Source organism: Dendropsophus ebraccatus, chromosome 9 (assembly GCF_027789765.1).
Source record: "Dendropsophus ebraccatus isolate aDenEbr1 chromosome 9, aDenEbr1.pat, whole genome shotgun sequence".
Taxonomy (NCBI): Eukaryota; Metazoa; Chordata; class Amphibia; order Anura; family Hylidae; genus Dendropsophus; species Dendropsophus ebraccatus.
The window spans coordinates 7,592,359-7,618,380 of NC_091462.1; the positions used below are offsets into that span (position 1 = coordinate 7,592,359).

General features: G+C 50.7%; 1 protein-coding gene and 1 non-coding gene across 8 annotated transcripts in view; one reads left to right on the top strand and one right to left on the bottom strand.

The window, feature by feature from the left end:
* The window catches only part of CLASP1 (cytoplasmic linker associated protein 1), a 113,352-nt gene that overhangs the window by 81,137 nt on the left and 6,193 nt on the right, over positions 1-26,022 (bottom strand). For all 7 annotated transcript variants that reach the window (XM_069982441.1, XM_069982440.1, XM_069982439.1 and 4 more), the window contains exons 2-3: positions 20,812-21,287; positions 619-697 (exon numbers count right to left, since the gene is read on the bottom strand). In XM_069982441.1, the coding sequence (XP_069838542.1) occupies positions 619-697; positions 20,812-21,006 (274 nt within the window). In that variant the 5' untranslated portion in view covers positions 21,007-21,287. The remainder of the gene's footprint in view (positions 1-618; positions 698-20,811; positions 21,288-26,022) is intronic.
* On the top strand, positions 1,068-1,193 carry LOC138802287 (U4atac minor spliceosomal RNA). Its single transcript, XR_011364741.1, has one exon. It is a non-coding gene; the product is annotated as a U4atac minor spliceosomal RNA (small nuclear RNA).

Below are 26,022 nucleotides of genomic sequence, written 5' to 3' on the forward strand. Positions count from 1 at the left end.
GCCATCTAACCCGTATGACACAGGGCTATGTATGTGCACATATATAACATGTGTATAGAAGTGATGTATGGTCCTGGGGTTTCCTGGGCCCCATCTCTGTGTCAGTCAACGTTTACATATGTGGTCTGGCATAGGGGCCGTCAGTTTCTCTCCTGCCCGCCATATGTCTTCCCAATACACAGGAACGATAACTTCACTAGAGAGAGGGCGTGAGAACTCATGCTGTGGCTTATCTCTCCCGAAACAACAGGGGTTGGTCATTACTTTCCATCATAGCCGATCTCCATATCCACTGATACCATCCATCAGTGGTTGTTCTAGACAGCCCTATACACCTTATACTGACGGCCACCAAAAGTCTCAAGTGTATGAGGACCTTAAGAAATATGGCTTCCAGCCTCTCTCAATCAAGTACATGGAAATGAAGTACAACCATGTCAGGTCAACAACAGGTCCAGCGCCAGGTTCCATATGGGACCCAGATGAGAGGGATCCAGCTTGTTGCAGCCAGCGCCCCGGTCAGGATGGCTGCGGACTGCAGGACATACAAGGATCCGGCCTCACAGGATGCACAGAAAGCAGAGGAGGTTTCCATTTATTACAAATAATACACCTTACCTGTTCCAATCTGCGATTTGAAGCGATCCTGCAGACGTGTGACCAGCGCAGACAGGATATCCATTCCCAAGAGGGCGACCTGCGGGTGGAAAACAGGAAAAATCAGTGAAAATTTTAATAAAATATGTTTGAATGTCATAAAGTTTAATTAAACAACAGAAAAACCTCACTTTGCTACAATGTGTCTATGGAACAGGGTGTAATTGTGAAAAGTCACTGACATGCAAATTAGTATGTGCAAGGCATTATGGGTAAAGGACATTTTTTGCAAACAAAGGTGCATTTCATTGTTATTTTAAAGGGGAAGAAAACCATAAAACCTGCAAAGTGAACGGTGATTCTGCCTGTAAGAACCCAACAACAATGCTTCCAGCTTCATCCTGAAGAGTCTCCACAAGCTAAAACAAAGGGCACATTTTCCCAGCAAATTCCGGGTGCAGAAAACAACAACCATCCTGGTCTTGGGGTGAGCGACTGGCCAATGAACGCATAGTGAGGGCAGTCCTGCTAACACCACTGACAACACAGCAGCGCCACTAGTGTGCAAACACTAGCACGGTGCAATTTTTGGAACCTTCCTTCCCACATGGAGTTAACAAAAGTCTTTGAGACAATATAAAAGCATAACACCACTAGATGGCAGGAGATCCCCAGCCCTGATCACACTAACTGCAAAACACAACCCCTGCCAGAAACCCCACGGACTGATGCAGACACGCAGCGAGGGGCACTAGAAACCCCACGGACAGATGCAGCCACAACGAGGGGCACCAGAAACCCTACGGACTGATGCAGCCACAACGAGGGGCACCAGAAACCCCACAGATAGATACAGACACAGCGAGGGGCACCAGAAACCCCACGGACTGATGCAGCCACAACGAGGGGCACCAGAAACCCCACGGACTGATGCAGACACGCAGCGAGGGGCACTAGAAACCCCACGGACTGATGCAGCGAGGGGCACCAGAAACCCCACGGACTGATGCAGCCACAACGAGGGGCACCAGAAACCCCACGGACTGATGCAGACACAGCGAGGGGCACCAGAAACCCCACGGACTGATGCAGACACGCAGCGAGGGGCACTAGAAACCCCACGGACTGATGCAGCCACAACGAGGGGCACCAGAAACCCCACGGACTGATGCAGACACGCAGCGAGGGGCACCAGAAACCCCACGGACTGATGCAGACACAGCGAGGGGCACCAGAAACCCCACGGACTGATGCAGACACGCAGCGAGGGGCACCAGAAACCCCACGGACTGATGCAGCCATGCAGCGAGGGGCACCAGAAACCCCACAGATAGATACAGACACAGCGAGGGGCACCAGAAAACCCACAGACTGATGCAGCGAGGGGCACCAGAAACCCCACGGACTGATGCAGCCACGAGGGGCACCAGAAACCCCACGGACTGATGCAGACACAGCGAGGGGCACCAGAAACCCCACAGATAGATACAGACACAACGAGGGGCGCCAGAAACCCCACAGATAGATACAGACACAACGAGGGGCGCCAGAAACCCCACAGATAGATACAGACACAACGAGGGGCGCCAGAAACCCCACAGATAGATACAGACACAACGAGGGGCGCCAGAAACCCCACAGACTGATGCAGACACGCAGCGAGGGGCACCAGAAACCCCACGGACTGATGCAGACACGCAGCGAGGGGCACCAGAAACCCCACGGACTGATGCAGACACGCAGCGAGGGGCACCAGAAACCCCACGGACTGATGCAGACTCGCAGCGAGGGGCACCAGAAACCCCACGGACTGATGCAGACTCGCAGCGAGGGGCACCAGAAACCCCACGGACTGATGCAGACACAGCGAGGGGCACCAGAAACCCCACGGACTGATGCAGACACAGCGAGGGGCACCAGAAACCCCACGGACTGATGCAGACACGCAGCGAGGGGCACCAGAAACCCCACGGACTGATGCAGACTCGCAGCGAGGGGCACCAGAAACCCCACGGACTGATGCAGACACAGCGAGGGGCACCAGAAACCCCACAGATAGATACAGACACAACGAGGGGCACCAGAAACCCCACGGACTGATGCAGACACAGCGAGGGGCACCAGAAACCCCACGGACTGATGCAGACACAGCGAGGGGCACCAGAAACCCCACGGACTGATGCAGACACGCAGCGAGGGGCACCAGAAACCCCACGGACTGATGCAGACTCGCAGCGAGGGGCACCAGAAACCCCACGGACTGATGCAGACACGCAGCGAGGGGCACCAGAAACCCCACGGACTGATGCAGACACAGCGAGGGGCACCAGAAACCCCACAGATAGATACAGACACAACGAGGGGCGCCAGAAACCCCACAGATGCAGCCACGAGGGGCACCAGAAACCCCACGGACTGATGCAGACACAGCGAGGGGCACCAGAAACCCCACGGACTGATGCAGACACGCAGCGAGGGGCACCAGAAACCCCACGGACTGATGCAGACTCGCAGCGAGGGGCACCAGAAACCCCACGGACTGATGCAGACACGCAGCGAGGGGCACCAGAAACCCCACGGACTGATGCAGACACAGCGAGGGGCACCAGAAACCCCACGGACTGATGCAGCCATGCAGCGAGGGGCACCAGAAACCCCACGGACTGATGCAGACATGAAGCCATGCATCAAATCAATGCATTAAAGCAATGGGCTCCACCTGCCGTAATAAATTTCCCATCATGCCTGGACAGCCATGGGGTAGTAATAGTTAAAGACAACTAGAGCGGAAAAAAAAAATCTTTCAAATCAATAGGTGTCAGATTTATATTTTACTTCTATTAAAAAATCTTCCAGTACTTATCAGCTGCTGTATGCCCTAAATATCTATGTCTATGAAATACAGCAGCTGATAAGTATTGGAGATTTAATAGAAGTAAATTACAAATCTCTGGCATTTTCTGACACCAGTTGATTTGAAAGAATTTTTTCCCCTGGAGTTCCCCTTTAAGGTTCATCTTGAAATCTGCAGACCACTACAATAGAGTTAGGATCTTCATGTTACCATATAGCGGTGTCTCCCAACTTGTCCCTATTCAAATGTTACAAAGTGACAACTTCTATGGAGACTATCATGATGGGAGTTGTAGTTTTGATAAGGTTGGTACTGGTTGGAACACTTTGGTTTTAATGGGGGTGTCCTGGGAATAAAGCATGTGTCTGTGATACACACCAATAGTATCACTGGTAAACTACATTTCCTACACTAAAGTCTATGGCTGCTGCACAGAATAACTCTTTAGAAATTTTAAGCATAACATTGTGGAAACCCTGAAAGGCAATGTGAATGGGGTCCTAGTCTGTCCGGCCATACCATATATATGACCCCATGGGGAGCACCCAGGCTAAGAGTAATCGTCCCTAATCCGGGACGATTATCGTTCAGATTATCAATAAATCGTTCGAATCTAAACGATAATCGTTAGTTTGAATAGCAGTTAACGATTAATGACAGAACGAGAAATCGTTGATCGTTTAAAAAGACTTGGACCTATTTTTAGCGTTGCTCGTTCGCAAATCGTTCACATTGAATAAGATGTCATTAGCAGTAGAGAAGAACACAATAGCGACGACAAGATGACCGCAAGAACGATCATAAGTAACGATTATCATTCCATGTAAATGGGCAAACGATTTCAGGTCTTTCGCAATAGCTGTCGTTTGGATAGTTTATCGTTCACGATAATACGAACGATAATCGTCCCGTGGAATAGGGCCCTAAGTGCAGGTAACGTACTGAGCAGGGACATGCTGATCTGCCTGAGTGACTGCTACCAAACCACATCGACCTCATAAAGCTGGACAAGACACAAGCTGCAGGACCAGAAACGGGTTACATCTGGATGGACCAGTCCGCCTTCCGTGCAATGCAATGGGGGGAGGGGGGGTATGACATTATTTAGCAGGGTTTCCAGGCTGCAGACACAGGGGCTGGCGACCTAACACTGGAAGTTTCCATTGGTGTATATATAACCAGCATCACAGAATACAAGAATAATTATTGACAGAGCTGATGTCTTACAGAGTGGCTCCGGCCACATTCACTACTGACCGCCGCGCAGATCCCCCTCCTCCTGAATACATGGCCTGCACAGTCCCCCACAGACCCCTGACGCAGACTATGGAGGGGGCAGAGATACCGTAATAAGCAGTGCTGTAACCCAGAGGAACCAATCACATCACGTCTTTCATGCCGGGGACATGAGATCTCATATCTGATTGGCTGGATATTCTCTTCTACCTTTGGTCTCCACCAACTGCAAATCTTCAGCTCCCTGTATTCTCAGCCAACCACACAGTATGCTGGGAGTTATAGTTCTGCACCTGAAATAAGAGGAATCCCCCCCCATTCCAGACTCTCTATAAAGCCCCCTAATCCAGGCCCTGGAGGGCCGCACTCTGCAGGACACAATTGTGTGAAGAGCCCATTGTACAGAGGATAAAAGCTCTATAATCCTGCCGTCAGGGGGCAGGGACTCTGGGCGTCCTTCATTCTCGGAGCTATATACACCATTATACAGTATGTGAGTGGACCTCCATGTAACAGAGTACGGTGACTGTCATAGTGAGCCGGGGATCCCAGGGTGACAGGACGAGGTGACGTGGACGGAGGATAAACCCTCCCGATTATGGAGGCCGCTGAGGGCTTTAGAGGATCTAATGTGACGTCTCTTATCCCCGGCTGAGGCGGCTGCAGAGATGAACAACTTTATAATGTGATCAGCAAACTGTGCAAACTTCCTGCAATCCACAGCAGCAGCAACATACACTAAGTGCTGCCCGAGCGCTACCGTCACAGGCATCCTCACAGTGTCCTCCGGCAGAACCTTCCCAATCCCCCGCCGGGGACGTCACCGCATACAGACCATCACTAACTCCTCCAGCCAAGGATAAAGAACTCTCAAGAGCCCAGAACAGCCTCGACCCAGAGGGTCCCAATACCCCAGGATCCATACACAGGTCCGGCAGAGCGTTCGGAGGAGCTGCGGGGGGCTACAGGAAAGAGGAGAATAAACTGAGCCCCCTCAATACCCCAGGATCCATACACAGGTCCGGCAGAGCGTTCGGAGGAGCTGCGGGGGGCTACAGGAAAGAGGAGAATAAACTGAGCCCCCTCAATACACCAGATCAGGGGGCTAAAGGAAAGAGACGCTAAGCCCCCTCTATACACAAGACCAGGGGGCTACAGGAAAGAGGAGATGCTGAGCCTCCTCTATACACCAGACCGGGGGCCACAGGAAAGAGGAGACGCTAAGCCCCTCTATACACCAGACCGGGGGCTACAGGAAAGAGGAGACGCTAAGCCCCTCTATACACCAGACCGGGGGCTACAGGAAAGAGAAGAATAATCTGAGCCCCGTCAGTACACGGAATCAGGGGGCTACAGGAAAGAGGAGACGCTGAGCCCTATCAATACACCAGACCAGGGGGCTACAGGAAAGAGGAGACACTGAGCCCTATCAATACACCAGACCGGGGGGCTACAGGAAAGAGGAGACACTAAGCCCCCTCTATATACACCAGACCGGGGGGCTACAGGAAAGTGGAGACACTAAGCCCCCTCTATATACACCAGACCGGGGGTCTACAGGAAAGAGGAGACGCTGAGCCCCATCAATACACCAGACCGGGGGCTACAGGAAAGAGGAGACGCTAAGCCCCCTCAATACACCAGCCATTAGGCTGAATGGTGACACCCGCTGTACATCTGGGTTCACACACTGCAGTTTTCCCACTGTTTTAATTACATTTCTAGGTTATTAAGTGTAAAGACAATTCATTGTGATAGCAGTCTGCGGTTTACTGTGGTTTTGCAATTTTGTCAACTTCTACTTATGGTTGTGCAAATCTGACAGGTAAAACATAGGAGAATAAGGCGGCATTCACACGTTCTGTAGAGGGGTGGGTCTGTGGTCCCTGAATACAGCTACACACAGCACCTACAATCCATACTGCAAAAACTGTACCCCAACATCTGGTACTGAAAACTGCAAAAACACACAGAAAAATCTGTGTGACCCCCCACAACCGGACCCCCCACACACCTGACTGTAAAAGGATCTTCTACACAGGCAGATAAGCATCTGTAGGGATTACCGATATGGCCAGGGATCAGAAAGTGAATGAGGAAACGATGATCTGTCTCCTGATCACATTCAGTGTGGCTGCACCAACAATGACAGAGCCTGGTGATTGTTCACAACCAATCCCAGACATATGATGTAAAAGGGACCCAAGTCACATAAGAGTACTAGATGCTTGGTGGGGGCTTCCAGCAGATGCCTAGAAGGACACACAGAATATCTATCCATCCATAAAAATAAAGCAAACCATATAACAGACTACTAACATAAGGGCCAACAATCCTCTGCTTGATCACTGCTGTGTGACAAGAGGACAGTCAGATCCCCAATATACAAGTGGCAGCCAGCCAGACAGCAAACATCACCTGCATCTGTCGTCACCTCCAGTACTAAGGACGGGATCATGGCAACTAGTGGCTGATCCGATGCCAACACTGCTGACAGATCCTAGTGGTCCAATCCTGCTGATCACACAATAACCCCTCACCATCATTCCTCTTTAGCCTGCGTTCACATATTCAGGTTTAATTGCAGGGGACCAGAACTGAGGACAGCAGATTCTAGCGCAAGAGGCGGGGAGGTAAGTACGTGTTGTTTTGGACACCCATCTCCCAGCAGTTTTCAACAAATTACCCAGACTATTCCTTTAATAAAAAAGCCAAGCAAAGATCCTAGAAAAACTCAACTGCTCAATACTGGGCGGCGTACAATCTCCTGTCACTGGTGCACGCCTACATCTGGCCAGCAGCACAGGAATATTTTTATTTACAAATTCATGAAAATTTGATAAATCAGTTCTATTCTGCTGGGTAAAAAACAGACAGATATTGCGTAGAGGAAGGGCATGAACCGGTCTGCCTAGGTTTCCTATAGATGTGGGGGATTAGGGTCCTTATACACAGGCAGGTAATAACCCAATATGAGCACACACCGGATTATATACAAATTGATCAATTGTCGTTAAAAAGACCATTTAGGCCACATACGTCTCCCATAGAGTCGGGAGTGAACGGCGGCAACAACCATCCCTGGATCAGTCATTCCTATGTACACAATGATGTCAGGCCTGCACCGCTGGGGGTCGCCCTCTGTACATGGGGCAATTATTTGTACACTCAGTAACGTCTCTGTGTAAAAGGGTAAAAGAGAAAGTAAAAGCATCCGTGTAAATACAAGCGACAGCAAGAAGACAAACCTGCCAGCGCCGCGCTAAAAAATTCATTATATGCATGGCAGGCGCGGCAGCACAATCTGGAGAAAGTTCCTAATATAAAAGGTGCGTCAGGAGAGGAGGCGCTGCGGCTGCCACCAGTATCGCTTACATGTGCTGAGTGAGCAGAGGGGGGGTCAGTGCTGGGACGCTACACACAACACATGTGCCTGCTCCCCCCGCTATGCACTGAAAATAGAAAAGTCACCTCCATACAGCGGCCACCTACAGCTGAGGGTGTCACTCACCGCACACACCCCGACCACCCCCCACCCCGGGGTAATGATTTACATCCCCAGCTGAGCGGCCATAATAAACCTTCACATGACCGATGGTAAACAAGGCTGAGAGCGAGAGTTAAAGTCACTGTTCACACTGCACAATGTCACCTTCCCCATTGCTGAAATACCAGGATGAGCTGCTGAGAATACAGAGCAGTCTCTACAGTGTCCCCCCTACAGAGAGTCCCCAATACAGAGCGGTCACTACAGAGGGGGTCCCCCCTACAGAAAGTCCCCAATACAGAGCGGTCACTACAGAGGGAGTCCCCCCTACAGAGTGCCCAATACAGAGCGGTCACTACAGAGGGGGTCCCCCCCTACAGAGAGTCCCCAATACAGAGCGGTCACTACAGAGGGGGTCCCCCCCTACAGAGAGTCCCCAATACAGAGCGGTCACTACAGAGGGGGTCCCCCCCTACAGAGAGTCCCCAATACAGAGCGGTCACTACAGAGGGGGTCCCCTCTACAGAGTCCCCAATACAGAGCGGTCACTACAGAGGGGGTCCCCCCCTACAGAGAGTCCCCAATACAGAGCAGTCACTACAGAGGGGGTCCCCCCCTACAGAGAGTCCCCAATACAGAGCGGTCACTGTAGAGGGGGTCCCCTCTACAGAAAGTCCCCAATACAGAGCGGTCACTACAGAGGGAGTCCCCCCTACAGAGAGTGCCCAATACAGAGCGGTCACTACAGAGGGGGTCCCCCCCTACAGAGAGTCCCCAATACAGAGCGGTCACTACAGAGGGGGTCCCCTCTACAGAGTCCCCAATACAGAGCGGTCACTACAGAGGGGGTCCCCCCCTACAGAGAGTCCCCAATACAGAGCGGTCACTACAGAGGGGGTCCCCCCTACAGAGAGTCCCCAATACAGAGCGGTCACTACAGAGGGGGTCCCCTCTACAGAGTCCCCAATACAGAGCGGTCACTACAGAGGGGATCCCCCCTACAGAGAGTCCCCAATACAGAGCGGTCACTACAGAGGGGGTCCCCCCTACAGAGAGTGCCCAATACAGAGTGGTCACTACAGAGGGGGTCCCCTCTACAGAGAGTCCCCAATACAGAGCGGTCACTACAGAGGGGGTCCCCCCTACAGAGAGTGCCCAATACAGAGTGGTCACTACAGAGGGGGTCCCCTCTACAGAGAGTCCCCAATACAGGGCGGTCCCTACAGAGGGGGTCCCACCTACAGGAGGAGGAGTATACATAATATAAAATGGAGGAGTATACATATATACATGGTGGAGGAGCGTCCTGGGCCGCAGCCAGCAGACATGACACTGACAGCTTTGTGCGGCTCCCAGTCCTCTAACAATGCTGCATTGAGGAGAAGGGACGAGCCGGGAAGGTTATGAGGGTAGAAGACACAGGTTGTGAGCTCCGGGGAAGTCACCATTACGCTTCCTCTACTGGGACCGGTCACAGACAGGGGTGAGAAGGAGACCTGTGACCTCTAGGGGTCAGATGATATTAAAGGGCCGGCGTCCAGTCTGCAGGAAATAAAGTTTAATTCTTCAATAATAAAAAAGCTCAGAAACTCTCTCATATACCGAGTATACAAGTCCATGTCAGTACCTCTGCTTGCTGTCAGGGAAGTATTGCTGGTGATGTCCAGTGATAGAGATGTTAGGCTGAGAGGAGTATAAAGGCTGTACTGTCACGGTCCATTCACACATCACTATAAAATGTAACACAAGTGCGCTGTGTGAACGCTGCAGTCCAGGACGACTGTACAGAACAATGCTGCCGTTCACCGACAGCAGCAGAGATGGCGGCTACAAACTAAGACACAGAATCTACATCACAATGACCGAGATTTACAGGGTACCAGGGATAGCCACGCAGCCCATCATTGTGTTATCTGCTCAATATACCGTGAAGTGCTCCCCCAAACCTCAGCGGCACCTCACACTGTGTAACCTCATTTGTCACATTGTACAGAGATGAGATAACCGGCGGTGGCGTTGTACGTCCATGGTGTGAATGGTTTCCATTAGAGGCCGTGTCCCTCAGCTGTCATGATGTAATAGGGCAGACAGGCCGCTCACCATCACAGCCTCCAGCCCAGGAACAATCCTAGAATTGTGGAGCCCCCACATTACTATAGGATCAGCTCCTACTCATTGCAATGGGCGGCTGTGGTCTATGAGATCCCGGGCGCCTCACACCCTTCTATCATAGGGCAGATGTGTTTGTAGGTCACGTTATATATAGCTGCACAGCTATATAGGATGAGCAGACTGCATTATATGTATTATGCACCAGTCTAGTGATCGGCAGCCATGTCAGAGCCGCCCTCCTTAGCTGCCACTATTCAGGTAACATGCTCCATGCCAGTGGGAACTGCGGCCCAGCTACACCTCCAACTCTAGGTGGTTAAAGCCAGTGTAACTCCATCCTGTCATCCCGATTACTGGACCGACCTGTGTTACATCAGTGTGATCCCGGCCGTACACTGCCAGGGCATTATACAGCAGCCAATGAGATCTCTGGTTTAAAGGGGTACTCTGGCAAAAATATATATTTTTTTCAAATCAACTGGTTTCAGAAAGTTATACAAATTTGTAAATTACTTATATTTCAAAATCTCCAGTCTTTCAGTACTTATCAGCTGCTGCATGTCCTGCATGAAATGGTGTATTCTCTACAGTCTGACACAGTGCTCTCTGCTGCCACCTCTGTCCATGTCAGGAACAGAGGAGCATCAAATCCCCATAGACAACCTCTCCTGCTCTGGACAGTTCCTGACATGGACAGAGGTGGCAGCAGAGAGCACTGTGTCAGACTGGAGAGAATACACCACTTCCTGCAGGACATACAGCAGCTCATATGTACTGGAAAAATGGAGATTTTAAAATAGAAATAAATGACAAAAATTTGTATAACCTGCTAAAACCAGTTGATATGAAAGAAAATTATTTTTGCCAGAGTACCCCTTTAACATTTCCCCAGTATGGTGGCCCAGCATAAATGGGGCCATAGAAGGCATGAGACCAAGCTCCCTCGGTCTACGCCAGGGATGGGAGAACTTTTCGGCCCTTCAGGCATGATGGGAGATGTAGTTTTGCACCACCAGGAGGGCTGCACCATCCATAGGAATTTCACGCTGACATCGACTTAGACACCGTTGTTATAAAAGCAAAAGGGAATGAGTTTTGGAAAGGAAACGTCAGGGAAACAAGTCCCAACAATCGCCCGTCTGTCCTCGAGGAGCAGCTGCAGCACACTGTAACAAACGCTCAGCACAGGAGGGAGATCTGCTGCTCATGTGCTCAGCTGATGGAGAACGGAGCGGCCTGACACACGGACAACGGCCGATACAGCCCCAGGACCAAAACATCCACGCACACCAGGGATCGGGAACCTGTGGGCCTCTAGTTGCTCCTAAACTAAAACTCCCAGCATGTCCTGACAGCCAAAGCATTCCCCATCCATAAACTAGACAAAGAGTTATGGAGTAACCCCCCCAATATTATAGACTGGTTCTGCTCCTCTGCTGTAAGAACAACCAAAGATGGATTACTGCTCCCATAAAGCAGCGCTCCCCAACTGCTGCAAAACTGCAACTCCCAGCATGCTCTGCCAGCCAGGGGCAGGAGTTTTTGTATCACTGGCCAGGTTGCAGGGCATGCTGGGAGTTGTAGTGGTGTGTGACTAATGCAGGGGATGAGGCTGAGCACATCTCCGGTCAGGTTTCCGATGCTCTGATGACACTGCACACTGTGCTATTATACTGGTAACCTGATGGGCGATTATTTTCCTGCCAGTCGGGTCCATATTGTCTGGTCGCACGGATCAGCACCAGCCGCTTTGAAGGGGAAGACTTTATAATGTTTACCTAGCAGACGCCCGATCTCCTGTCATAAATCATCGCAGCTCTGACACATTACCTCATTTCTAAAAGAGACCAAAGCCCAAGGGTGGAAATGCTCCGCACCCTGCAATTACCCCACATAGCGCCGTGCTCCGCGAGCACTGACAGTCACCTGACACGGGGCCTCTATGAGGTGCCGACACTACAGGTGACTGCACAGCCACAATACCAGACGGCACCCAGGAAGTGCTGAAGGAGGCCTCAATCTTCCCATGACCCTGAAGACAAAGGGCTGAGGAGGAGCAGACGCCCTAAATACACCTCCTACAGGCTGCCAACCAGTTCCTGAGCTGGATCCACCAGTAAGTAACATCTGGAAACACAGCGCCCGACAGCTGAGGCGTCAAAGGGTAAACTGAGAACATTCCTGCCCGAACGCCTCCTGAACAACACAAAGTCTTATGGTCCTTGTACACAGTGCGACATGGGGCCATGCAAGGATGCAACCGAGCACTGATCTGCGGCGCCTTTACGCGGCAGCCAGGCCTGCACTGTCTGACCATCAGAGTGCTATGGATTACTGAGATATAACCGCACAGACTGAATATCTATTACAGGGCTGAGTGAGCCGTGAACACACACAGCGCACACATGTACGAGGCGGCCAGGAATGTAAGAAGAACAAGGGACGTCTATGGTGAATACTCGGGGGGCTTCAGGTATGCTACAGAAAAATCCTGCCCACCGCAAACAAGGACCAGGCCTGTAAGGAGGATATTTACCCAGCAAGATACACAGGGGGCGTTCAGGAGCCCACCGAGCAACGCAGTCCTACAAACAACCTGGGCCCAAGAGCAAGTATGAGCAAGACCATGGGAAAAGTACCAAAAGCATTAAAGTCAGGGGCCCGATTACTAATTCTGCATTAGGACCCAGCATCTACACCACTGTATACAGTTACACTGTGACACAACCAATATACAGTACTGTCCTATATACAGCCCAATGTAAGAGCAGAATGGTCAGCAAACACCAGGTACTGGCTCCAAAGCCATCATCCACATACACAATTGTTACAGGCCGTGTCCAATGTATATATTGCCATAGAAGGTGGAGCAGTACATGAACAAGCAATGTCATATATATATATATATATATATATATATATATATATATATATATATATATATGGGCCAGTGTTCATATACACTGTACTGGTGGACGATCTAAGATCTATAGGGGTCTCCAAACTCTCCCCTTACAGCACAATATGGCCTCACAACCGGACTGCAGGTCTAATAACACAGATGGATAGTATCATAGGGATCTATAGGGATCTGTGATGCTTTCAGTGAACAGCATTCACCAGGCAGCATAACCGTAGCCATATTATTTGTCTTAAACTGTCCTTAGAAACTATTCACATGAAGCAGACCGCCAAGAATGACCCGACCGCCAAGAATGACCCGAATATTTCATAGTGTATCTGTGACCTAAATAAAGTTAGCGTCACCATCACCTCTATTATCAGTGGTGTCATCCAGTGTGAGCATTCCTATAACCATCTGCTGCTGGCTCATCGTCCACTAGAAGGACCATCATGAAGATTACTTCCTGCCCTGAAGCCTCCTGGGATTTTTCTTTTGTTGCTACTGATGGACCCGACCCCCCCCCCCCCCCCCCCCCCACACACACACACACACACACTTCCCCAGTGATACCCCCACTCCACACCATTCCCTGGTGATGGTGACCCCTCGCTATTCCCTGGTGATAACCCCCCCACACTATTCCCCAGTGACCCCATCGCTATCCCCCAGTGATGACCCCCCTACTCCCCGATGACCTCCTCGCTATTCCCTGATGCACATCTCTAGTTCATGGATCTCATGTTCCTCTTCCCCATCAGGTCCTCACAGCTTCCGGATGCAGACGGGGTTACATCACTGCCAGTTCCTGGTTTGCAGCAGCAAGGTCAGAACTATATTTGCTTTCTGCCTGACTCAGCTGCTTGGAGACATCTCACACTTCACTTACTGCACCTCTTACAGGGATGTCCGATCCCAGGAAGCAGAGTGTGCACAGGGTCCAGCTGCTGCACAACCAGCGGATGATAATCGGCAATGACAGGGCAAGAGCGCAATCCTGCCCACTGCACAGGTCACTGCTAGCTGCACCTATTCTTACTATATTGTTTCACAGGGATTTTGGCTCACAATCCGCACCCTAATCCATGTACAATCCAAGGATAATCCACATCCCATCTATATGCTCAGGGCTTCCACAACCATATATACATACACCATCAAAATAAGAGGCATAAAATCCATTCTGGGTGAAAAATGATGACGCTAAACAGACTCGCACTGCCCTGCAGTAACAATGGGGTTATCCTCATGTGGTGCCGCACACCCACAGTAACACTTGGATTTCTGCCGCAGACATATAATATAAATCCATCATGTGAACATTGCTTTACAGCGCAAAACCTCATATGACAGGTCTGATGGTGTCCAGGCTCCTTCACCATACGCTGCCTCAGAAATCACCACACATCAGGGTTTGGTTAAAGCTTCATTATTTAGGTATGGGATACCAACCCAACAACCAGGGGAGCCCCATCACTAACTGAGGAGGGAGACTGTACCAACCCAACAATCAGGGGAGTCCTATCACTAACTGAGGAGGGAGACTGTACCAACCCAACAATCAGGGGAGCCCCATCACTAACTGAGGAGGGAGACTGTACCAACCCAACACCTGGGGGAGCCCCATCACTAACTGAGGAGGGAGACTGTACCAACCCCACACCTGGGGGAGCCCCATCACTAACTGAGGAGGGAGACTGTACCAACCCCACACCTGGGGGAGCCCCATCACTAACTGAGGAGGGAGACTGTACCAACCCCACACCTGGGGGAGCCCCATCACTAACTGAGGAGGGAGACTGTACCAACCCAACACCTGGGGGAGCCCCATCACTAACTGAGGAGGGAGACTGTACCAACCCAACACCTGGGGGAGCCCCATCACTAACTGAGGAGGGAGACTGTACCAACCGAACAATCAGGGGAGTCCCATCACTAACTGAGGAGGGAGACTGTACCAACCCAACACCTGGGGGAGCCCCATCACTAACTGAGGAGGGAGACTGTACCAACCCAACAATCAGGGGACGGAGTCCCATCACTAACTGAGGAGGGAGACTGTACCAACCCAACAATCAGGGGAGCCCCATCACTAACTGAGGAGGGAGACTGTACCAACCCAACACCTGGGGGAGCCCCATCACTAACTGAGGAGAGAGAGGGGCCACCTCATCAGCCACTCCCGCCTCAGTTACAGTAAGCCTTGCACCTCCATCTGTGTGTACACAGGCCTAGCCTTCCCGCATCACTCCTCACACCTCTATACAACTCCTCTCCAGCTGGAACCTAAGAAGCGAAGTCAAGAAACCCCCCACCCCCCGTCCAATAGCTCCAGGTAGCCCCAGCCTGATACATACTGTCATCTCCAACACCACTGTTACCTGCTCCTGTGGGAGGGGCTGGGAAAGGTCACATGATCCATTTCTCTGTTTTCTTCCCCCATCATGTGCTCTCCTGGCCGCTGACCCCACCTGCTCAGCATTAGCAGCAGTCAGTCGCCCTCCCTGATAGCTGTAAATATAGTCAGTCATTCGGAGCTGGATTCTCAGCTGTGCTGTACTGGCTACTCACTCTCATCTGATAATATGGCAGCGCAGACTCCAATGTATCTGAGGGCTGTGTGGGTTGACCACCTATTACCAGGCCTACTCCAAAACACGTGTGTCCCCAGCACTCAGCTTATTGGGTGGAGAGGAGAGTGACTGAGCATGTGTCTCCCCCACACGAAGCTTGCTGGGTGGAGTGGAGAGTGACTGAGCATGTGTGTCCCCAGCACTCAGCTTATTGGGTGGAGAGCATGTGTGTCCCCATCACTCAGCTGAATGGATGGAGAGGAGAGGGACTGAGCATGTGTGTCCCCCACACTCAGCTTATTAGGTGGAGAGTGACTGAGCATGTGTGTCCCCAGAACTCAGCTTATTGGGTGGAGAGCATGTGTGTCCCCAGTACTCAGCTGAATGGATGGAGAGGAGAGGGACTGAGCATGTGTGTCCCCCACACTCAGCTTATTAGGTGGAGAGTGACTGAGCATGTGTGTCCCCAGAACTCAGCTTATTGGGTGGAGAGGAGAGTGACTGAGCATGTGTGTCCCTAGCTCAATAGGAGGATGTGCACATTGTTATACATTGTGAAGCCCATGTGGACCCTACTATGTACAGAAAGGTTCTCCCAAGATTATAAGTCACTTATCCACAGGATGATAGTTTATGATTGGCAGGGGCTCGACTGCTGCAGCTCCCACCCCTCACAGGAACGTGCTGCCATACCAATCAAACAGGAAAGGGGAACACAAGGTGCCTATTCTTAAGGTCTGTGGAGGGCTCGGCGGTCGTGGACCCTCACCAATCTAATACCTGTCAACTTGAAGGCCAGTGAAAAGTTTACATTTTGGAGACGTTTCTTCAATAAAATAAGTAGCAAACACTATGCATGTATCAAGACCTATATAGCAAATATATTTACTGGTGGACAACCCTTTCAAGCAGCATACAAATACTACAAGTAACAGCAACCAAACTATATAGCATCTTCTCACATTCACTAAGAGAAGCCCTTAGGCCTCATTCACACGGGGCAGATTTGGTTAGTATTTTGCATCAGATTTAAAAATAAAACCAGAAGTGACTCCTCCAGGGAGTAGAATGGAAGGATTCCTCCGTCTCCATTTTGTTTATATGGCGTATTCTGGTTACAAACACCTGCAACGTGTGCGCAAAGCGTCACACTTCAACTCCCATGATCTGTGCATCGTATTGGGGAAGACGACCATCCGTAATCCGGGGCAGATTCACCCCTCAGAGGGACCTGTAATGACAGACGAATGACTGGTCTCCAGCTCAGGTCTATGGATGACAGCAATGACGTCTACAGAAAAGGGAAAAGCCATCCCCAGCAGTAAACATGTGCCTGGTCATGGGGGGCGTCCAGCTCTGTACTCCTCCAATATCACCGGAGCCAATCCAGGGGGTCCGAGGCGCGGACCCTCTGCCAGCAGCTCACAGGTTACACAGCTTCACTCCTAGTGAGGAACTTCCTGTACAGACAAAGACACAGATACACACTACATCCACCAGTAAACCTCTGACGTCTTTCTATTAGGGACAGCAGCCATTACCAAGGGAAACAATGAAATACATGGTAAATCTGCCATTTGCCGAGCTGGGTGAAGAATTCTCCATCACTTCAGCTTCTAAGATACAAGTAGATTTTAATGTTAGGAAACCCCAAAAAAACAGAAACCCTACAGGAGAGATGTCCAAAAACCCATTTCATTTAACCCTTCATGTCCTCTTCTATCACTCGTTCAATTTAATGATCCAGTTTCTGTGACAAAAATTAAGAGGCTTCAGCTGATGCCATGTACTGTAATAACAGATGACGCTACGTGGACCTGCTGGCAGCTGCAGCCCCTTGTCACTAACCTGGGTGTTCTCTCGTTTTGCATTGACCAAAACCTACATTAGTAAAATCTACTAACACTAACCATATGCCAGGGCTCACACTGTGCGGACAAGGCCATAGGCATAGCTGATAGGAGCATATGAATACATTGGGGATGACCACAGAGGCCCCCCCACACCAATATCCCTCCAAACCTCCAGCAAGATCCCTGAAAATACAAACTAATGGATTAATAGGTGCACCGTGTGACCTTACCCTGCTGAGCCGGTATATGGAAGGTTCACAGGACTTAAATGCCGCAGAGTCTCAATAAACATCAGTAAGAAAATCTAAATCTGCAGCATTTCCTTCCTGTGTAAACATACCTATAAAGAGGACCTGTCACCCCCCCCCCCCCCCCCCCGTGCCTGTTAGATCCCCCTATACTCACGTGATCCCGCCAGGTCTCACTTCCTGAGCCGGTCGGGTCACGGAGATATCAGCGCCCGAAGCCCGGCGTGCGCGCTGAGAGATGAGTCCGATGCCCATAGAGAATGATGGAGCATCGGACTCCCCATTTATTCTCTATGGGCATCTGACTCTGCTGTCAGCGCGTGTGCCGGGCTTCGGGCGCTGATATCTCCGTGACCCGACCGGATCAGGAAGCGGGACCCGGCGGGATCACGTGAGTATAGGGGGATCTAACAGGGGGTCGGGAGCCTGTCACCCCGGCACGGGGGGTGACAGGTGTCCTTTAAAAGAGAAGTCCGGCGATTTAAAAAAAAATTCAAACAGCAGAGGGAAACATAATAAGCAATCACTACTGACCCCTCTCTGTGCCTTTGCAGTGTCGGATTGCCATTCTGGGACCCCTGTCGGGCTCCTGGATATACTTCACAGCCAATGTTACAAACCGGTTAAAGGATTGCCTGCTCAGCCAGTCAGTGACTGGGGTGGGACACGCTGCAGTCACTGATTGATTGCCCGCTCAGCCAGCCATATCCAGCATTTTCTCTGATGCGTGATGTCATCATCTTGAGAGGAAAAAGCCTTGTGGTAGGGGTCCCAGGGCCTGTGACGTGGCACTTCATGGGCACGGTGAGAGTTAAAGGAGAAGTCCAGGAAAAAATTTTATTAAAGTATTGTATTGCTCCCCAAAAGTTATACAAATCCCCAATATATACCTGTTAAGGGAAATGCTTATAAAGTGCTTTTTCCCTGGACTTACTACTGCATCAAGGCTTCACTTCCTGGATAAAATGGTGATGTCACTTCCTCGATAAAATGGTGATGTCACGACCCGACTCCCAGAGCTGTGTGGGCTGTGGCTGCTGGAGAGGATGATGGTAGAGGGACACAGGGCACTGGAGGGACACTGAGCATCCCCCTGCCATCATCCTCTCCAGCAGCCACAGCCCGTCGGGTCGTGATATCACCATGTTATCCAGGAAGTGACATCACCGTGTTATCCAGGAAGTGAAGCCTTGATGTAGTAGTACGTGCAGGGAAAAAAGCACTTTATAAGCATTTCCCGTAATAAGTGTGTATTGGGGATTTGTATAACTTTTGGGGGGCAATAAAATACTTTAATAAAAATTTTCGCCGGACCTCTCCTTTAAGTAATGATTGTTTATCAGGTTTCCCTAGATGGCTTTTTTTTTTTTTTTTTAAATCAATGGACTTTAATCCCTTAAGGTCAAAGTAAATTTTCATTTTTGCGCTTTGGCTTTTTCCACTTTATGTTTAAAAGTCCATAGCGCTTGCATCCATTTTGCACTTGCATCCAATTTACCTAGAGACCCATATGAGCCCTAATTTTTTTTGCGCCACCAACTGTACTTTGCAATGACAGATTTTATTTCCCCATAAAATATGCTGCGAAATGGGAAAAAAAATCATTTGCGCTGTCAAATTGAAAAAAAAAGGAATTTGTTTTCATTTCAGGGAGTTTCGAGTTTACGCCGTTCGCCCTATGGTAAAACTGACATGTTATATATATATTCCTCACATCAGTATGATTACAACGATTCATAACTCGTATAACTTATTTTATTTGATGGCTTTAAAAAAAAAAAAAAATAATAATAAAATAAATGTGTTTAAAAGTGCTCTATTCCCATCTTTTTTATCGCTTTATTACATTTTTTTCTGGATTTGAAGCGACCAAAAATGCGCAATTTTGCACTTTGGAAATTTCTTTGCACTTACGCCGTTTACCATGCAAGATTAAGAATGTGATAATTTAATAGTTCGGGCAATTACGCACGCGGCAATACCAAACATATTTATTTATATGTATAAAATGGGAAAAGGGGGATGATTTAGACTTATTAGGGGAGGGGATTTTTTATTAATAAAAATTTTTTTTACTTTTCTTTTTACTTTAACTAGAAGTCCCCCTGGGGGACTTATGTATACACAGCACTGATCTCTCAGAGATCAATGCTGTTTATACACAGCAATGATCCATGAGATCAGTGATACATTGCTCTGGCCTTCTGCAGGCCAGAGCAATATATTGCAGAGCCGAGATCAGCGTCAGTGCGACGCTGAGGCTCGGCCCGAACAGAAGATCCGTCCCACTAGACACCAGGGAAGTCCGGAGCGAAGCATCTAAAAGCAGCTGTCAGGTTTGACAGCTGCATTTAGATGCTTAATTAGCCAGCAAGGCAATGGGACCCGCAACGGCTAATAGAGGCGCTCCCTGGCTGCAGATAACAGCCGGAAGCCGAGCCGTTCAGAGCGGGGTCCCGGCGGGACCCCTCTCTGAACTCCCCCCCACGTCAGGGGTTAAAAGGGCTAATCCCATCCTATCAATAAGATATGTCATCATTATGACTGATTGTTTGAATGAAGAGACTGGTTTTATACTGCAGCCCCTTCTATTTTTTTCCTTGCCCAGTGACCCAGCTGTCCAGGGAACTGCAGCCATTGCCCTCTCTGTTCATTTCAATGGAGGAGCTGTGCTGCAGTTGCCTACACGGTTGGCGCCCGTTGCTGTGCACGACACCAGCTTCATTACCACCCTTTATTCTAATCACAAAGTGACAGCATATGCTAGTGATATGCCATTTTAAGAAGATTTTAATAATCCCTTTAATAAAGTCTCTTACATACTGAATTCTCATCCTATATACTCCTGCAGCAACATCCCACCCTACTTCCTGAAGCGCTGCCACAGACAGGGTCACAACCATTATTGGTAACTGATAGGTCGGCAACCCTGGTGATATGTATTCATACCTTATAATTACTGGAGTTCACCCAGGATGTAGCGAGTCCATCAACCATCCTATCTAGCAGAGTCTGGTCCTGTTCAAGGTCCACAGATTTCTGCCTATCTGAGAAGTAATCTATCAAGTCTGGTCCTACTTGGAGCCTTTTATTCACATCCTTATGTTGCACCTGGGCCACCCAGTAATCCATTCCTTGCTCCATGGCTAGGGGGCGCCGGAGCACGCACTAGGGGAAGAGGCAAACCAGTGGGCAGCGAGTCACAGTTTCTGCAGGAATTAAATCCTTGTGGTCACTTCTTCTATGAAAAAAGTTGGAGAGGGCTTGGCTGAGAAAGCTGCAATCCTGGGAATGAGAGCAATTCACCATGTGTCTGCCCAGCAGCTGGTGTGATATTAAAAGTCTAATCTGAACACGCAGCAACCGGGGGAGAGGCACCGAGACGTGAAGCCACTGGTCCAGAGGTACATAGTTCTGCCGAAATCCTGAGGAGAGAGAAAGTCACAGTTATATATAGAAACTTTACTTTGTTTTCTTAAGAGTTATTAATAACGGAGCTTAATGTGGTCACTGTGCGGTACATAAATAACCTGCCATACACTGCTGTGTGAGAAGGTGAAACTACTGGAGCAGGGATCACTATATCACTGTTATGTGTCCATAGCCCAAAGAAAGTGAAAACTGTTCAGTCCTCAACCAGCTGATCAACCAGGGTGTCAGTCATCCCCCTAATATCCTATCCAGAGAATCGGTCAGTGCCCCTCCCCTCCTCTGCACAGTAATGGTAGAAGATTTGGGCCATTTCTGGGGAAGGCGACAGATCCTGCAGATTGGAGGGTGTAACCAGCATTTCCATCATCATAAGGTATAGTGTGCCCGGGGTCAGTGCCCACGTAATCACCAACACCGGGGACCCACATAAGCCCCATATTAAAAAGTGAAAGGTTTAGAAATACTGGCGGGTAATAAACCTGTTATGATTTCTGAGGTTATAATTACACATTACACAATGCACAGGCTGTGTCTATGCAGGCTGCCTGGATTCCTGCACCGTGACTATACAGGCCTATGTACAGAGACAAAACCACCAATGAGCGTCACCAAAACCAACCGCATGAACACCTCCAAGAAAATAATAAAGCAACACCAGCTATACTGCGGAAGGAAACTAAAGACCCCGGCTGCCCCCGAGAGACGAGGCGAGGCGACCCCCGGCTGCCCCCGAGAGACGAGGCGAGGCGACCCCCGGCTGCCCCCGAGAGACGAGGAGCAGCAGAAGATAATGGTTGTTCCCAGTCACCTGTGTGTAAAATACAGGGCAGGTATACAGAGGAAGGAAAGGTTATGGAGAAGATACAGGAGAGCCAGGAAGATGTCACAGTGTCAGGATAGAAAACTCCCAGCTATATGTCTCACTAAACTAATGACCAACAGAGAAGGCCGGGGGCAATGTCTGGGGAATAGAGAACGTCCAACACAGCCAATGGAGGAGGCCGGGGGCAATGTCTGGGGAATAGAGAACGTCCAACACAGCCAATGGAGGAGGCCGGGGGCAATGTCTGGGGAATAGAGAACGTCCAACACAACCAATGGAGGAGGCCGGGGGCAATGTCTGGGGAATAGAGAACGTCCAACACAACCAATGGAGGAGGCCGGGGGCAATGTCTGGGGAATAGAGAACGTCCAACACAACCAATGGAGGAGGCCGGGGACAATGTCTGGGAATAGTGAACGTCCAACACAACCAATGGAGGAGGCCGGGGGCAATGTCTGGGGAATAGAGAACATCCAACACAACCAATGGAGGAGGCCGGGGACAATGTCTGGGGAATAGAGAACATCCAACACAACCAATGGAAGAGGCCGGGGGCAATGTCTGGGGAATAGAGAATGTCCAACACAATCAATGAAGATGACCAGGGGCAATGTCTGGGGAATAGGGAACATGCAACACAACCAATGGAGGCCGGGGGAAAATGTTTGGAACAGATCTGTAAGAAATCACTAAGTGACATGGTATTTATATAGAGGAAAGACAAGGGGAAACAGAACTATCACCGAAACCAGAGAAAATGTGGACACGGGGAAAGAGATATCACTCATAAGTCACCGAGATGATGGGAACTCCTGTCTGATGAAACCTATAAAGATGGCGCCTGATGAAAGTAACCACATTCCCATCATGTATGCTGTGGAGTGACATGTCAGGTAATAAGATGGTGACCATCACCTCGGCTCTCCTATCCATTGATAATATTTTTGGTGATTATGACATATTTAGGATGATGATGCGTCTATTCTTCAGTAAAGAGATCAGCTCAATGACATGAAGTCCAAGAGAACATTATAAAATTCTGGTGCACAACAAGACTCCATCCTGGATCCAGGATTTCTGCTATTACCAGCTGCAGAAAACCCTCATAACACAGACACGTGCTCAACACGGGGCGGCTATAGGAAACAAAGCATTGTACAGGAAGTTGCAATGTCCAAAAAGCAGCATGGGAGCCCCCCACAGCGTTGGGGAAATGACAGGAGGGCCGCTGCCTGCGCCTTTTGTTACTCTTCCTTCTATTACCTGCTCATATACAAGAAGCCGAGCTACTCGCCTAATGGGAGATCATCACTGCAAGCACATAAGCAGATACCTCAGCCTCTCAGCTAAAGACTCAAGACAATGGGCTGTATCCAGAGAGACAGCCGAGCGGAGTGACATGTCACAGAGACTGCAAAACAGCCGTGTGTGCAGCCGGGAGAAGCCCACCAGACGCAGCCCCCCGGGCAGATCCCTGCCAGACTCTGTGAAGTCATCCTCCGCTCCTCACATGGGAGGATCCCAAACACTCAATTTGGTTATAAAGAACAAAGACGCTGGAAATTCCTCTCAATGGAAATCTGAGTGCGGAAGAGACTGAACCTCAATAACAGCAGCACACCCCGACCTTATACTGGGGAATCACAGGCAAAATACCAACTCTTATAGAAGGCTGTATGGCCACAACATTACAGAGGATACCCCAGAGAGGTTTCACACTGACCGATGCAACTACTACCTCAAACACAACTACTACTATTACTACTGCGCCCCCCCAGCTGCTACTACTACTACTGCCCCCCCAGAGCAACTACTACTACTACTGCCCCCCCCAGAGCTGCTGCTGCTACTGCCCCCCCCAGAGCAACTGCCACTACTACTACTGCCCCCCCAGAGCAACTACTACTACTACTGCCACCCCCAGAGCAATTACCACTACTACTGCCACCCCCAGAGCAACTACCACTACTACTGCCACCCCCAGAGCAACTACCACTACTACTGCCCCCCCCAGAGCTGCTGCTGCTACTGCCCCCCCCAGAGCAACTGCCACTACTACTACTGCCCCCCCAGAGCAACTACTACTACTACTGCCACCCCCAGAGCAACTACCACTACTACTGCCACCCCCAGAGCAACTACCACTACTACTGCCCCCCCCAGAGCTGCTGCTGCCCCCCCCCCAGAGCAACTACCACTACTACTACTGCCCCCCCAGAGCAACTACTACTACTACTGCCCCCCCCAGAGGTACTACTGCCCCCCCCAGAGCAACTACCACTACTACTGCCACCCCCAGAGCAACTACTACTACTGCCCCCCCAGAGCTACTACTGCCCCCCCCCAGAGCTACTACCACTACTACTGCCCCCCCAGAGCAACTACCACTACTACTGCCACCCCCAGAGCAACTACTACTACTACTGCCCCCCCAGAGCTACTACTGCCCCCCCCAGAGCAACTACTGCCCCCCCCAGAGCAACTACTGCCCCCCCCAGAGCAACTACTGCCCCCCCCAGAGCTACTACTGCCCCCCCCAGAGCTACTACTACTACTGCCCCCCCAGAGCTACTACTACTACTGCCCCCCCAGAGCTACTACTACTACTGCCCCCCCAGAGCTACTACTACTGCCCCCCCAGAGCTACTACTGCCCCCCCCAGAGCTACTACTGCCCCCCCCAGAGCTACCACTACTACTGCCCCCCCCAGAGCTACTACTACCCCCCCAGAGCTACTACTACTGCCCCCCCAGAGCTACTACTGCCCCCCCAGAGCTACTACTGCCCCCCCAGAGCTACTACTGCCCCCCCCAGAGCTACTACTGCCCCCCCCAGAGCAACTACTACTGCCCCCCCAGAGCTACTACTGCCCCCCCCAGAGCAACTACTACTACTGCCCCCCCAGAGCTACTACTACCCCCCAGAGCTACTACTACCCCCCAGAGCTACTATCACTACTACTGCCCCCCAAGCTGCTACTACTACTACTGTCCCCCCCCCCCCCCCAGCTACTACTACTACTACATAGAAGGCTGTATGGCCACAACATTACAGAGGATACTCCAGAGAGGTTCCACACTGACCGATGCAACTACTACCTCAAAAACAACTACTACTACTACTGCGCCCCCCCAGCTGCTACTACTACTACTGCCCCCCCCAGAGCAACTACCACTACTACTGCGCCCCCCCCCCAGAGCTGCTGCTACTACTGCCCCCCCAGAGCTGCTGCTACTACTGCCCCCCCCCCGAGCAACTACCAATACTACTTCCCCCCCAGAGCTGCTGCTACTACTACTGCCCCCCCCCCAGAGCTACTACTACCCCCCCAGAGCAACTACCACTACTACTGCCCCCCAGAGCAACTACCACTACTACTGCCCCCCCCCAGAGCTAATACTGTCCCCCCAGAGCAACTACCACTACTACTGTCCCCCAGAGCTGCTGCTGCTACTGCCCCCCCCAGAGCAACTACCACTACTACTGCCCCCCCAGAGCAACTACCACTACTACTGCCCCCCCAGAGCAACTACTGCCCCCCCGGAGCAACTACTGCCCCCCCGGAGCAACTACTACTACTACTGTCCCCCCAGAGCTGCTGCTGCTACTACTGCCCCCCCCAGAGCAACTACTGCCGCCCAGAGCAACTACCACTACTACTGCCCCCCCCCCAAGATGCTGCTGCTACTACTGCCCCCCCAGAGCAACTACTTCTACCCCCTCAGCTGCTTCTACTACTACTGCCCCCCCCCCCCGAGCAACCACCACTACTACTGCCCCCCCCCAGAGCTGCTGCTACTACTACTGCCCCCCCCAGAGATGCGGCTACTACTACTACTGCCCCCCCCCAGAGCAACCACCACTACTACTGCCCCCCCCCCCCCCAGAGATGCGGCTACTACTAC